The sequence below is a fragment of the Cebidichthys violaceus genome, unplaced genomic scaffold (genome assembly GCF_023349555.1).
Source record: "Cebidichthys violaceus isolate CVI_PGR_0920_01 unplaced genomic scaffold, fCebVio1.0.p SCAF_65, whole genome shotgun sequence".
NCBI lineage: Eukaryota > Metazoa > Chordata > Actinopteri > Perciformes > Stichaeidae > Cebidichthys > Cebidichthys violaceus.
Genome location: NW_027176872.1, coordinates 315,508 through 328,986, shown reverse-complemented (window position 1 = coordinate 328,986; position 13,479 = coordinate 315,508). Strand labels below are relative to the sequence as shown.

General features: G+C 41.2%; 1 protein-coding gene across 1 annotated transcript in view; it reads right to left on the bottom strand.

The window, feature by feature from the left end:
- Nucleotides 1–13,479, bottom strand: part of osbpl10b (oxysterol binding protein-like 10b) — a 64,267-nt gene that overhangs the window by 40,379 nt on the left and 10,409 nt on the right. The window contains exons 3-5 of the mRNA XM_068734616.1: nt 12,855–12,934; nt 2,387–2,479; nt 639–1,008 (exon numbers count right to left, since the gene is read on the bottom strand). Of these exons, the coding sequence (XP_068590717.1) occupies nt 639–1,008; nt 2,387–2,479; nt 12,855–12,934 (543 nt within the window). The remainder of the gene's footprint in view (nt 1–638; nt 1,009–2,386; nt 2,480–12,854; nt 12,935–13,479) is intronic.

The window sequence follows — 13,479 nt, the reverse complement described above, 5'->3', positions numbered from 1 at the left end:
GTATTCCACCCAGGTATAGCAATACAAAATTATGTCACACTGCCTGACTTTCAAACAAAGCAAAAATCAAGAAGGTTCAGGTGATAACTTAAGACAAGGCATATTTTCGAGCTGGCTATCAAACAGATCATAACCATATGACCTTGGGCTTTCAGCCAAAGTTGGTCATGGCTGCTTGGACTCAAATATACATCACATACTTCAAACACCTATAAAGAAACTTTAAGGTATAACTTTATGTTTTATGGATTCCGTCCAGCCTTAAGCCCATTGACCCAAAACATTTTACTATCATTCACCCTGCCATCAAACATTGACTAATGTGCAATGTGCAGAGAGGCCATTCCATCCCCACAAAGTACTGCATCCTGCTAACACTAGACCAAAGAAAAAGGAGTGAATGAGACTAATTTGCTCTCGTGGCGGGCTTATGAAGGGAAGCATCACCAGTCAGAGGATATTTTAAGAAGCCACCTCCAGAGGTGGTTCCCGGATGATGCACTGCGTTCTGCATGCATTTACATCTGATTTACTAGCTTTTTTTGTGATTCAGATAGTGTATCCAGGTCAAAGACACAAAAAGATACATCCTTTCCTCCACTGATTATTCAAATTTGACCAGCCATCACTCAACTCACCTGCATGTTCATGGCCCTGACTCTGGCTTTGGATGTGGTTGTGGCCACTTTCTTGCCTTCCGCTGTTGCTGCTGTCTTTGGGACTCTGGCTTTCACGAAAGCCGTGAGTCGGGCTTTGACTCCTGGACCTGAGAACACCGGGCTCCCCCTGGTTCACACTGGAGCTGCAGCGCTGACTCCACGACTTGACTCTTTCTGTGGGAGCCGTCTGATTCAAACCAGCTGAACTGGGGCTGAAGCTGGGACTAGGGGAGTGGTTCTGGTTTTGGTTCTGGTTGAGGGCCTGGACAACATTGTGCTGCAGCATACTGAGGCACTCCCCCAGGCAGCTCAAAGTGGCTGCAGAGGTGGCCTTAAAAAGGAGTAGGTCCTTGATCAATTGAAAGGGGAAAGAGAGAAAGAAAAGAAGGTGAGTAAGAGGAGCAGCAGGAGATGCTTCCAGTTTTACCAAAAGTATTTAAGCTTTAGCTTATGTTAAAAAAGCTAAGTGTTGCGGGCCCACGTGTTGCAAATAAAAACACCACAGCTTCAGGCTAGGCTAAGCGTACTATTGAACTCAACTGGCAGTCTTGGAAACCCTATTAGCTATTCTTCCACCCAAATGCTGTCCAAGTTTCAAACACATTTTCAAGATTTCACAAAAAAATTGAGCGCAGGCAAATTAATGTATTTGAAATAGTGTTTATACTGATCCCCAAAGGCATTAATGCAGCAGAGAGCATGAATTGGTGCTCTTGCTTGGAAATTTTGAAATTGCTCATTTTGTCATAAGCCAGGTCATTGCTCATAGCCATTAAAGGAAAACTATCATATATTATAGCATGGGTGATTATTTTCAATGCTTAATTTTGGGGTTGCCAATCACCATCTACTGTAGGTAATACACTGATTATGAAGTACCTCATATAACCCCACTTCAAAACACCCAAATTATCCCTTTAAGCCACCGGTTAAATTGGTTCTAATAACATTGTACTCATCAGAGTATGCTGACATATCGGAAAATGGCGTTTTACTAAAAATAGGGTCAAGAAACATGAGCAGTAATAAAGCATTTTACCTCAGAAAAAAATGGTGGTTAATCTGGTCTAACTGGTGACTTTTTTATAACCTCTCTAATTGCTGTCTGACATGTTGGTGCGCACAGCGATTACCACTCTCAAAAATAAAGGTGCTAACTAGAACCATATAGGGCTTTTCGGCTTGTCTCCATAGGATAACTCTTTTTGGTTCCTGGTAGACCTTTTATAAAAGTTAGACTCAAAATCTATGTAGAATCCAACATATAGGGTTATACCTAGACCCATCTGTGAAAGACTCCACTCAGAACCCCCTATAAGAGGTTCTACAGAGAACCCTTCTATGGTCTAATGGCTCCACCCATAGACCTCTCTGGAGGTTCTATCCAGAACCTTTCCACCTTCTAAAGGTGCTAACAAGAACCCACTCAGGGGGTTGTACCTAGAACCCTTTTATATTACAAGGGTTTCATCTAGAACCCATCCAGGGTTCCTCATGAGGCTCCGGCTCCTGGATGAGAGTACTGTTTGTTGACAATCCATCCCCAATGCGGACTTTGTAAATTGTCAAATACAAATGCAATACAGGAGAAAAAGCGTTCCCTCGAAACTTATTGACAACACAGTTTCATTGTATGGTAATTGTATGATCATTTTTAAGAGATCAGGGTGGGTATGTTTGTCATTGCTTACTTACGTATCTGGCCTACACAATACATGGCATGTTACCTCATCCAGAGAAGATAGGGGTCCACCTCGGGGGGGGAGGGACTCTATCGAGTTGACCAGGCTCTTCTGCTGACCTTCAGCCTGGATCATCACCTGCACACACAGAAACAAATTAATAATATAGGAAACTCATGGTAAGAGCTCTTAGTCCGATAGAGAAACATTGACTTGTAACCTCTACTGCCTCACAGCAGTGACACAGATAGGAAGATATATTCTCTCACTGCAGCCATGTCAAACTTTGCCACTTGCCACAAGATACAGAGCGGATGCTGTGATTGACGCCGCATAATTCTGACGAGACTTTAAGTAAACATAATCAGTGACGGCCTCTGCGGTTGTCACGTTGCGGTTTAAAGGAGTTTCATACTACCAGCCCTGGTTGTGAAGAGATGGAGATTAAAATACGTGGGCAGGGAGAATTTTAACAGAGAGAGAAAGGTAGTTGAAGGGTTATAAACCAGAGGGACACTGTGGAAAAGAGGACAGTGTGAGAATTTTTGACTTCTTCTGGATAATGAAGGAGAACAAAGGAAGAGCGGCAAAGAGGAAAGAGACTTGGGATGATGAGGTTTTCTCTCTGACCCCAGGAGGTAATTACTACTGACACTGCTACTACAGAGCAGAACCACTGGGACATTTCAGCTTGTTTAATGAGTGTGTGAGATGAGCTGTGATGAATGTCTCTTGCATACGCACTCAGTTCAATAGTGACTACAGCTATTTCCTCTATCCCTTTCCCAGAAACTGCACACATTAATACCTCTGATCTCCAGTCTTTGGGGCTCAGTCAGACACATACTGTGTATACATGGAAACGCTGCAATCAGTGCAGCAGTAAAGAAATCCACAGCAGGTTCAACTCAGTGTTAAGATCAATTCTGATTGTGTTTTTGTACTGTAAACCAATAACCCAACTGTATTGACTTTGTTGACACCCTAAAATGATTTGAGCTTGTTTTTATGATCACTTTACAGGCTTGTGTGTTTCCCAATTTGTGGTGTGTGCCAATCAAAGGATGTAGATAAGAAGTGGATGTGAATCACCTTTTAGTTTTGTGTACTACTGCTTTGATGTTGTGTAGATGGTTACCCAGGATTTGGTCAAACTTGCAAAAACTCTTGCGAGACTGGCTTAGAGGTCAATGTCTCATCTTAACCATCTCGCTATAGTTTCACAAATTGTGGGTTACCATCTACAAGACCATTTTTAGCGCATGGAGTTTGGCATTTTGGCTGTCGCCACTTTGTTTAAATTTACCCTCTGGTCTATAATATATAGACCAGAGGGTAAAACTGGGGAGGAGCGAGGCCCAGCAGGGCCAGGTACTGTTAGCATCTAACGCTAGCGCTGGGTAGCTACTTGATTATAAAGGTGCATCCGTAATTCACACAAACTGTGATAGTTAATAGGGATGTTAATTTTGGCTAGTGTTAAAAAAGCTTGTTTGTAATATAGGACTACTTACCAGAAAAAATTAGCAGCCGAATGTCATTCAATACAACCGAACGCTGAAAAATTCACAAGGTAGCCAAGCCCTGAAAGCATACGCTGCTTTATCTTCTATTTTACTCTAAATGTGACCATAATTTACTAAAATGACCATCATGCTGTAGAAGACTTGATTCCACATTAACTTCACTTTCAGACCTAGAGGTTGCAGCCTGGGTGCACCATATTTTTTCTCGCAAGCCAATCAGAGCAGACCGGGCTTTTTTTGGAAGGGGGCTTAAAGAGACAGACGCTAGAACAGATTGTTTTTATACAGAGACTGAATATGGGTATATTCAGACAGACGGTATGACAAAAATTATGTGTTTTTTTTAAAACATGTAAACATGTTCTAATAGGCACCCAAATACAAGGATGAACCTGAAAATGAGCATGATATGTCCACTTTAACCCAGACAGATAGTATAAAGAAAACAGATGAATACCGAAAGATCTATAGAGAAAGAGGAGCAAAAAAAGAGGCAGAGAGGCATAACAGTGACACAGTGCACATTGGTGATAATTTATAATTTCTGCACCCATGTGGCTGAGCGGATCGTTGTGGCATAAGTTCTGTCTCACCATGCTCAGGTCAGGCCAATTTTGGACAATATCCAGCCCATTAGAATGGCAGCATTCGATTGTCAGTCTGTCAGTTTATCCAACACTTTGGTCCAGGGCGAGATATCCGAACAACAACTGTACAGATTGTCAAGTAATTTGGTATGAATATTTATGGTCATTTGAAAGTCAATTCTCATGATTTTGGGGACCCCTTCATCTTTCATTTACCACAACCATCAGGTCAAAATTTCCTCTTGTCAATCCTTTTTGTCCGTGAGACAATCTCAAAAGCGAATGGTCATTCATGATCCCCAGAGGATGAATACAAATGATTGACTATCCACTTGAAATACAATATCCACAATGTAATGGAAAGATTGCAATGAAGCTTTGGGAGCACAGGCAGTCAATGCTCCCAAGAAGAACCCTTTGCATCTTGGAAACTCCATAAGATTTCTCCTAGCACACCGTCAATTTTGCCCACAAGTCATTTTAAAATCTGATATGCAGATTGGCATAAAGATTGCTGAACATACATGCCACCATATTCAATGCTCCCTATGGACCACATTCCGAAGAAACTCTATTTTGCAAGACGGGCAAAATATTTTGGTGTGTGGCTTCTTTTAACCGACACATTAAAATTGTACTACATTGCATTAAATCATAGAAGATGTAAGGGTTAGTTATAGTTAATTTGATAATATTTTTTTTCTCCCTATTATACTGCTTGATATGCTTCTACCTTTATGGCTGTGACAATTGGTAATCAGTTTGGGACAATTCACAGCATGCCTTGAAGCTGAATTGCATTATGGTCTACTGAGGCTGCTGTCTGTAAATAACCTGCAGTTCCTGCCTCATTCTGTGATTTCTACCAGTAAGACTGTTGAGTATTGGTTTCAAAATGGAGAGAGAAACCTCTTAAACCTGCCTTGTTTTTATTTTGTCCACTTGTTTACTTTTAGCACTGATTTTGGTCTCTACCAACCCCTGAAGGAAATATCTGGCTCTTTAACTGCTCAATGCTCCACTATATTAACCAACTAGTGTCTAACTGTTTCTGTCTGCTGAAAACAGCTGCCTGCTGCGGCTGAAAAACACTCTATGAGTGCTGTGAGAGAGAACCAAAACAGTAAATTTGAGGGCCGGACAGCCAAACAATGAGATGAAACTCACTATAAAGCCCTCTAAAGCCAAGGGGAACTGCAAATCCAGCTGACGATTCTCTGTAGGTTTTATAACAATATATATTATTTATATCATAGTCCCTCAAGTGATAAGCAGCAACATTTCCTCTGTGCGGAGGAATCTTCCCATCTTTGTATCCCTTTAAGAACAATATTGAAGAGTCCTCATACCTAAATAAAATAGAGTTTAGCAGTTCTGTAACAACGTCTACTTGTGCGTTTTGCATATGTATGCTGGCCAAGATGCACTATAAGAGATCTAAGTACTTTCCATGCACTGTCTATCACTCACTCCGACACTCTCACACATACAAACACACAGCACTCAGATCGTGCCTCACCCGCACACGTGCTGCTCTCAGGGGAGGGTGAGTCATCGGCGCTTGCTGATGAAATGGCGAGAGAAGAGCTATTACAAGACACAATGCTATCACAGTTCAAATCATCTATGCATGCACACACACACACACACACACACACACACACACACACACACACACACACACACACACACACACACACACACACACACACACACACTGCCTCCAATACAATATACTCAAACTCTTTCTGTGATTACTGTTTGGGTCCATCAGTCATCTCTCTGTAGTGCAGATACGTAGAAGGGGTTATAGAGTGACCTCATCAGTTCACTTGGTGTGTGAACAGGGATGCTGGACAACACGCAGAATAATCATTCCTTATCTTCTATGAGGCTAAAATACACAGTACTGTGTGACATTACTGTGTACACTTAATGACTCTTATGTGGGCTACTTGTAATTGTCACAGATAAAAGGGTTCATCTCAAAAGCAAAACATTGGAGTAAACACTCTGTACCTCACCAGGAGACGAGATGTCTGCTTATGTTCTGTAGTCTATGGATTTTCTATGAGACTGCGAGGCTCAATTTACACATTCTATTTTCAGTGATTAAATCTAGATGCAATAAAATATTTAGTTTGTAATTTGTTTAAAGTTTTATATACATGCATATCTTTAAGCCCCATTATATATCTCTTTGCATCCGTTTTTGTTGTCTTTGGATATACAGTATGTAAATCAGGGTTTAGACCCACTCCAGTCCAGAGGATGGTGGTAATGTGCCTGAAGCTGTCTTGTTCTGGGATTTGTTGCAGTTACCAGAGTATTTGCAGTTTATCAGTTAAGTTACAGCAATCCAACATGGATGAGTCACAGTAATGAGTGAGAAAACAAGTTTCATGGGATCTCACGCCAATCTATCACCCACAAAACACATCTCTAAAGATAGATTATTGCTCCCCGTAGTGCTCCTGACGATGGCCAAAAATTACGTTGTCACATGTTTTGCCACAAATTTGATATGAGATGAGTTCACAATTAATTACAATTCCTTCTTACCCTTGAGGATTTGCATGTCTGTTCCATGCTGTTATTTTTGGGAACACCCATTAACTTCTTGCTTCTTCACAGTATATTTATTTTGTACGACCCCTGGTGTCGTACAAACGGGTGAAGCTTAAAAGCCTTTATCCGTGCTCTTAGCACATGCGCCTTCTGTGGAGGCCTGGGTCATGGTGTCCCGCTAGAGTATAAACAAGGCTTAATGGTTTTTAGTTGCATTTAATAGTCGTATAAGGAATAACTATCCCATTTGCCGTGTTCAGCCTGTATGAAAATTCTTTCAGTCCATAGTTGCCAATGATTGCCAATTGCCGCTGATAAATAAAATACAGGGTCGTCCGGCGAAGAAGTCAAATCAGTCAATCGTCAAATTCTTCTGCAATGCAATGCAACATCATTCGGCATGGCGCTGCATTGACCATTAACATACACGCAAGCGCGCATTCCCGGTAGATTACAGTGTTACATGAACACCATATTCTTACTGTTAACTCGCAATCGTCACAACGTAAATTAAAATAGTTGCCAACATGATAACCTTCCAGAATTGTAAAATCATGTCTGAGAATCACAAAAAGTTGCAGTTTCTGGCATCTGATAAGCCTTTTAATGCATCAATCTGTTACTCAAAGAGCCCCTTTACACCATGCATTAAAATTCATCACTTTTTTTTTCGTTTTAAAATTTAAAAGGTAATTTTACACGTCAAAAAAGTTTTGTTGTAAGAATGTGAAATTCAGTGACGTGTGGTGAGGTTTGTGGCTGGTGAGGCACTGACACTACATAAGTCAGATTTACAAATATATGAAGCCAATAGAGTAGCTTAAATCACCATTCAATTGGCAGCTTGCACATTGACTACCGGTTGTTTTTCATATCAGCCTTATTTACACACACATAGGTAAGGTACATATTTGATTACACCGGGAGCGTGTGCGCCGCGATCTGCCCCACCGACCTGCCCCACCGATCTGCCCCACCGGGAGCATTTCAGAAGCGGAGCGCTCGCGGGCATCACCCGCGAAAATCGTGAGATTCCGCGATAATCTGCGTAACAACCACGGATGTATAAAGAATACAACAAACACATAAAAGGTTACTTTACCTGTCCGACGTTGAATTGCTGTTGATTTGGTCATATTTCCTTGTTTTTTGAGACATTTTTAAGCTTGGATATTGAATCTTACATTTTTGTGGTCAAAGCAAAATATAAGAAGAAGAAAAGTGTAGAAGAAGAGCAACGACAGAACAAGCATAAACCCGACCCGTGGGCTCTCGCACGCCCTCTTCTTTGAGGCAGAGTAGTTTGCCTCCCCTCTGTGCTTTTTCACTGCGGTTTAATGTCAGATCAGCAACACTAAATATGTTCTACACACACGTGAAATACATTACCTATTCTATGGAAATAAAGGACATATAATAAAAGTGTCTACAAATATTGCAGTGGTGACAAACAATGAGAAAGCAAAAGGCACACGCTCAACCCAGTTAGTGAGGGATTGCGCAATCTGAGGTGAGGCACAACTCGTCGCTGCCTCACCTCACGTGTCTCCTCTGTTTGAACAGGACATGCGCTAATTCAGCGATTTTGATTATAAAAATGCTTGAAATGATTGGAATCATACAGAAATTACATTTATAGCACAGATCAGTAGAGACATATTAATATTTATTTTATTTTAGCATTATTTGTTTTTTACTTGTCATGTTACTGGTCAGGGGAGGCAGGTGAGGCTCTGCCTCACCTGCCTCCCCTGACCTTACGACCTTACGTCCCTGGTGAAATTCATGGCACAATTCAAGCAGCATCAACAAAAATATATATATATATTTTGTTGTTGCAGAGGTATTCTCTCTTCATTTCAGAGCAGGGGGCTGAGCCAGAGGGTTAGGAGGTTAAAAGCGTTTACTTTGGGCAGTAGCGTGCAATGCAAGCAGAGCTGGGTGAGTGCTGAGTGCAGGCCGCAGCAAAGACTCAGCTCTTAGGTAGGGGCCTCCGGTGTGACAGATGGTGAACCGAATGGAACATTTGCTGTGTATTTTTTTTGTCTTGATGAGACACTTTGCCCAATTTTTTTCGACTCAACAACATCTGACCTACCATACTGTATCCCCCAAAGGTATAATATCAAGCCTCTCTGGGCTTCTGCCTGTTTAAGAGCAGGATTTCCTCTGTGTGCCAGTGAGAAGGCAGTCTTTGCATTGCTTCTGCTGGGAGCTTCCTCGTATCCCTTCATAACAAAAAAACAGTATACTTCACATGCCTCATGAGCCTTTTTTTTCCCTCTCACCGCTCTGTAACAAAGCAAATCATAGTGTAATGGAAAAGAGGAAAATCTAGATGGTTTTCACTTGAAAAATTACAGCATTGTATGTTTGTTGAAACGCTTAAAACCAACCATGCTGACGTTCCTTATGACATTGTTTCAGCACAGAAAAAATGGGCAGATGCATACAAAGTGTCTGACTTTGACACTGGAGACGGCCAACCTATTCCACTGTTAAGTTATCTCTGTAGGTCTGCCAGCCAGCCCTGTCAAACAGCTCATAAAACTGTCATGCAGTCATGTGCTACAAGGAGTTTTGGTTCGGGTAAAGTATTTGGTTACCCAAAGGTGCAGCTTGTGCTTATAAAATTTGAAAGAACTTTGTGAAGCTGATATTATTATTATTATTATTATTATTATTATTACTCGGTTTAGCATACTGTAAAAGCAAAATACAGGTTCAGGCTAGATGTTTGAGATTTGATACGTTGTTTCATAACTCTTAATTTACCTGTTTTAAATAGCCATGGTCACAAATACATACAGACCTAAATTTGGCTAAGAAAGGTTGGGACCCTTTGCCTTAATCGTTGAGGTGGCAAAAAAAAAAAAACACTTTTTTTGGTAATAGTCATGCTGGTCGGTATAGAATGCAATGACAAAAAACATATGTTGTCGCTCAGGTATGAGGATTTGTTGATATCTTCTCAGCTCTACCTTTAAACAAAACAACTTCTAATAGCGACACAGGTAGTATGAGGCCCAGGCAGACACATCCTAGACCGTTTATAAAAATAGACGTCATGACAGCTCTATGGTTCGTACAGCCACTGAACATGTCGCAAAATAGCTTCCATTTCTGAAACACGAATCACAGGTTAGAAAGATGGATGGATAGATGGATAGATGGACAGATGATAGATGGATGGATAAAGATGGAGAGATGGAGAGATAGATAGACGGACAGACAGAAAGACGGATATATAGATAGATAGACAGACGGAAAGACAGACATATAGATAGAAAGATAGGGATAGATAGATAAATAATAAATGTATTCATAGAGATATTATGGTTAGTGCTAACGCAGCAGCTAAGTGGCTCTCACGCTAACAAGCTTTGGCTGTGCTTGGCTCACGATTGGCTCAAGCATATGTGTGTCGACACTGTGACTGGTCTCCCCGATCACTACTGACTACAAGCTTCAAATGACGTCAAAAGCGCAAGATGGTAGCGCCCATATACGTGATATTTGGGTTTCATTTTTGCACAGTGGGAGGAAGTGGGGGCATCTTCCATCTATAAATACAGTCTATGAGACACATGCATACACTTATTTTTGACCTTTTGTGGATTATCGCAAGCAGAAACAGCCGATGAATCCCTCTCTCTTTTTCTCCGTCTATGCTGGGGGAAACGAGTGAAGACACACTCCAACATCTTCAGTGAATGACTCATCACAGACGCAGCAGACAGGCTGCTCCCAGAACCTAAATGAACACAGAGAGCTAGTGGCCAGGCTGACAAATCAATTCCTCAACTTGACCTCATATGTAGGCCACTGAGAAAACTTTCGTCAATGATGCAGAAAGTGTATTATTAGTTCTGCCATCCTCCCCCCTCGGCCGGTGAAGCTCTCTCCCTAGCATCCTGATGCGCTTACCTTGAGGAAGACTCGAGGCGACAGAGCCAACATTTGGAAATGGAGTAAGGCAGGGATTTTTCATTTTTGGAAGCAAGTGTTACACAAGCTCAAAATGTGTGTGTAGGAAACGCTTGTACAAACCATAGAATGTTTATAAGAAGTGGATGTAGTAGTCATCATGACGTTACCCATTGGTTTGTGGACTGCCATTTTGAAGCCTCGAGATCGGAGATTTCCCCGTCGCCAGCTTGGATTTTGGCAGTTACCATGTTGTTTTTTTGGCAAGCAATGAAGAGAAGTTACCATATTTGGACTGTAGAGGAGTGACATAGAGACGCCGTTTACAGCTCTCGTAGTGGTTGAAACCTGTGAATCACAGTAGCTCCGCCCTAAAGCATACTCCGCTTTATGGTCTATTGGACCATAATTTACTAAATGAACATCACGTTGTATTGAAGAAGACTTGAAACTAGAGATTGAGACCATAAACTCATGTTTACAATGTTTACTGAGGTAATAAATCAAGTGAGAAGTAGGGTCATTTTCTATACAATCAGACATTTATTCAACGAGAGGAGTCGCCCCTGCTGGTCAGTAGAGGGAATGCAAGTTTTAAGACAATTCCACATTGGCTTCACCAGGCAGAAATGGTACAAACAGGAATGTTGGCGTTCGCAAAACAGCAATTAGCACTAGCGATTCATGCTAGTGATTAGCATATGCAATTCACAGGGTAATTGAAAGGGTAACGGCTTTCATTACTTTTAGCTAAACTTTAGCTAACTATTTGAGCAGTTTACCCATTAGTTGGATATACTGAGTACCTTTTCTGTTATTTTCTGCCATACTTGGCCTGATGTCGCTGCTGCGGTTGCATCCACCATATTTTTCTCCTCTGTGAAATGTCTTCTTTCATCCATAATGCACTGTGCGACAGGCTGTATGTCAATCTTACATTGGCCAATCTTACATATTCTGAAGCTATGAAGAGAATATATAGCTAATTTCAGCTAACTATTTCAACCGTTTATCCATTCATTTTTTACATTCTTGGACCATATTCTTCAAATGTTTGTGATCATTTTTAACTGTTCTAACAGTTGGATGTATGCTGTTTTTCTCTTCTGTTTTCTACCATACTTGGCATAGTGCCATATTTTTCTCCTCTCTGAAGTAACTTCTTTTACCCATAATGCATTGTGAAACAGTGTGAGACAGTCTGTGGTCAGTCTTTATTAGTCATATTCTGAAGCATGTATTTACCAAAACCTGATAAATATCGACGCAAGCCCATGCAGGAGCACATTAAAGCAACCAAGATGTGCAGATAGAAGGTATTATGCTCTTGGATTTGCAGTGTGTGAAAAGGACTGAACAGATGTTACTGTTTGGAGGCTTTCAGCAGTGAGATGGAGCCGAGCAGTAAATTGTGTTATTTAGTGTAGTGAGAAAACTAACAGCATCAAAGCACACAGCTTGTGTGTGTTTCTGTAGCTTGTCCATTTAGAGGAGACAAAAAATGCTCTTATCTTTTAATGTCACAGCACACATCATAACCCAGAGTAAGCATTACCTTTAATGTACCTGGGAGTGCAAAATGGTGGCCGGGAGCACAAACCATTAGTGATATCACTGGCTGGTGGTTCAGCTGTTTGAGAACAGAGGAGTAAAGCGGCACAGAAAAGCTGAATAAGATGAACCTCGCCATAATGAGCAGCTGAACTGGAGCATATAGTGGATGGAAATGTAGTCTGGCTCCATTATGCCCAGAAACCACACCTGCCTGTCTGGCCAAATGTACACTTCTCTGTACATTTGGAATAGTTGTAATCCAATAAGAGAATTGTGTTTGTGTGTGTGTGTGTGTGTGTGTGTGTGTGTGTGTGTGTGTGTGTGTGTGTGTGTGTGTGAGTGTGTGAATACCTTGGCGCTGCTTTCAGAGTGGCGTCGGGAACACAGCTGTAGCTGAGTCATCCACAACTCTTGCTCCTGGGCGTCCAGTGCTAACAGGAACAGAAAATAGAGACACAGCATCAAAATGAGTGTTTCCTGATGTCAGTCCCTGAGCCAGGAAATAATCTGCACATCGAAGGTTATGCCAGTTATAATCAGTGCGTTTACTGTTAAAGGGGAGGGCTGCTTTTATTCTATATTTTTCTTGTCAGCTAATTTCAGGAAAGCACCCAAAACAGCACCGATACTAACAAGTATTGTGTGTGTAACCAAAGACGTATATAGAGAGGTGTCCAAAAAAAAACACATCAATGAACCGGAACGTGGGTGATGATCCTTCATTACAATTACCTGAGCCACATACACTGTCCTGCTGCCCCAGATACTTATTAGAACTTGAGAAGCAGTGATTCCCAAACTGTAGTGGTACGAGAGCTCGGGTCTACGCAAGAGCCTTGCTAAGGGACCAAACAAGTCCTTAAATAAAGTCCTTAAATAATAAAAAATCTGCTTAATTATATTTTATTACAGACAACAGTTATTTATTTCAAATACACAGAATAATTATGTTAAAATCAGCTGTTGACCATTTCCA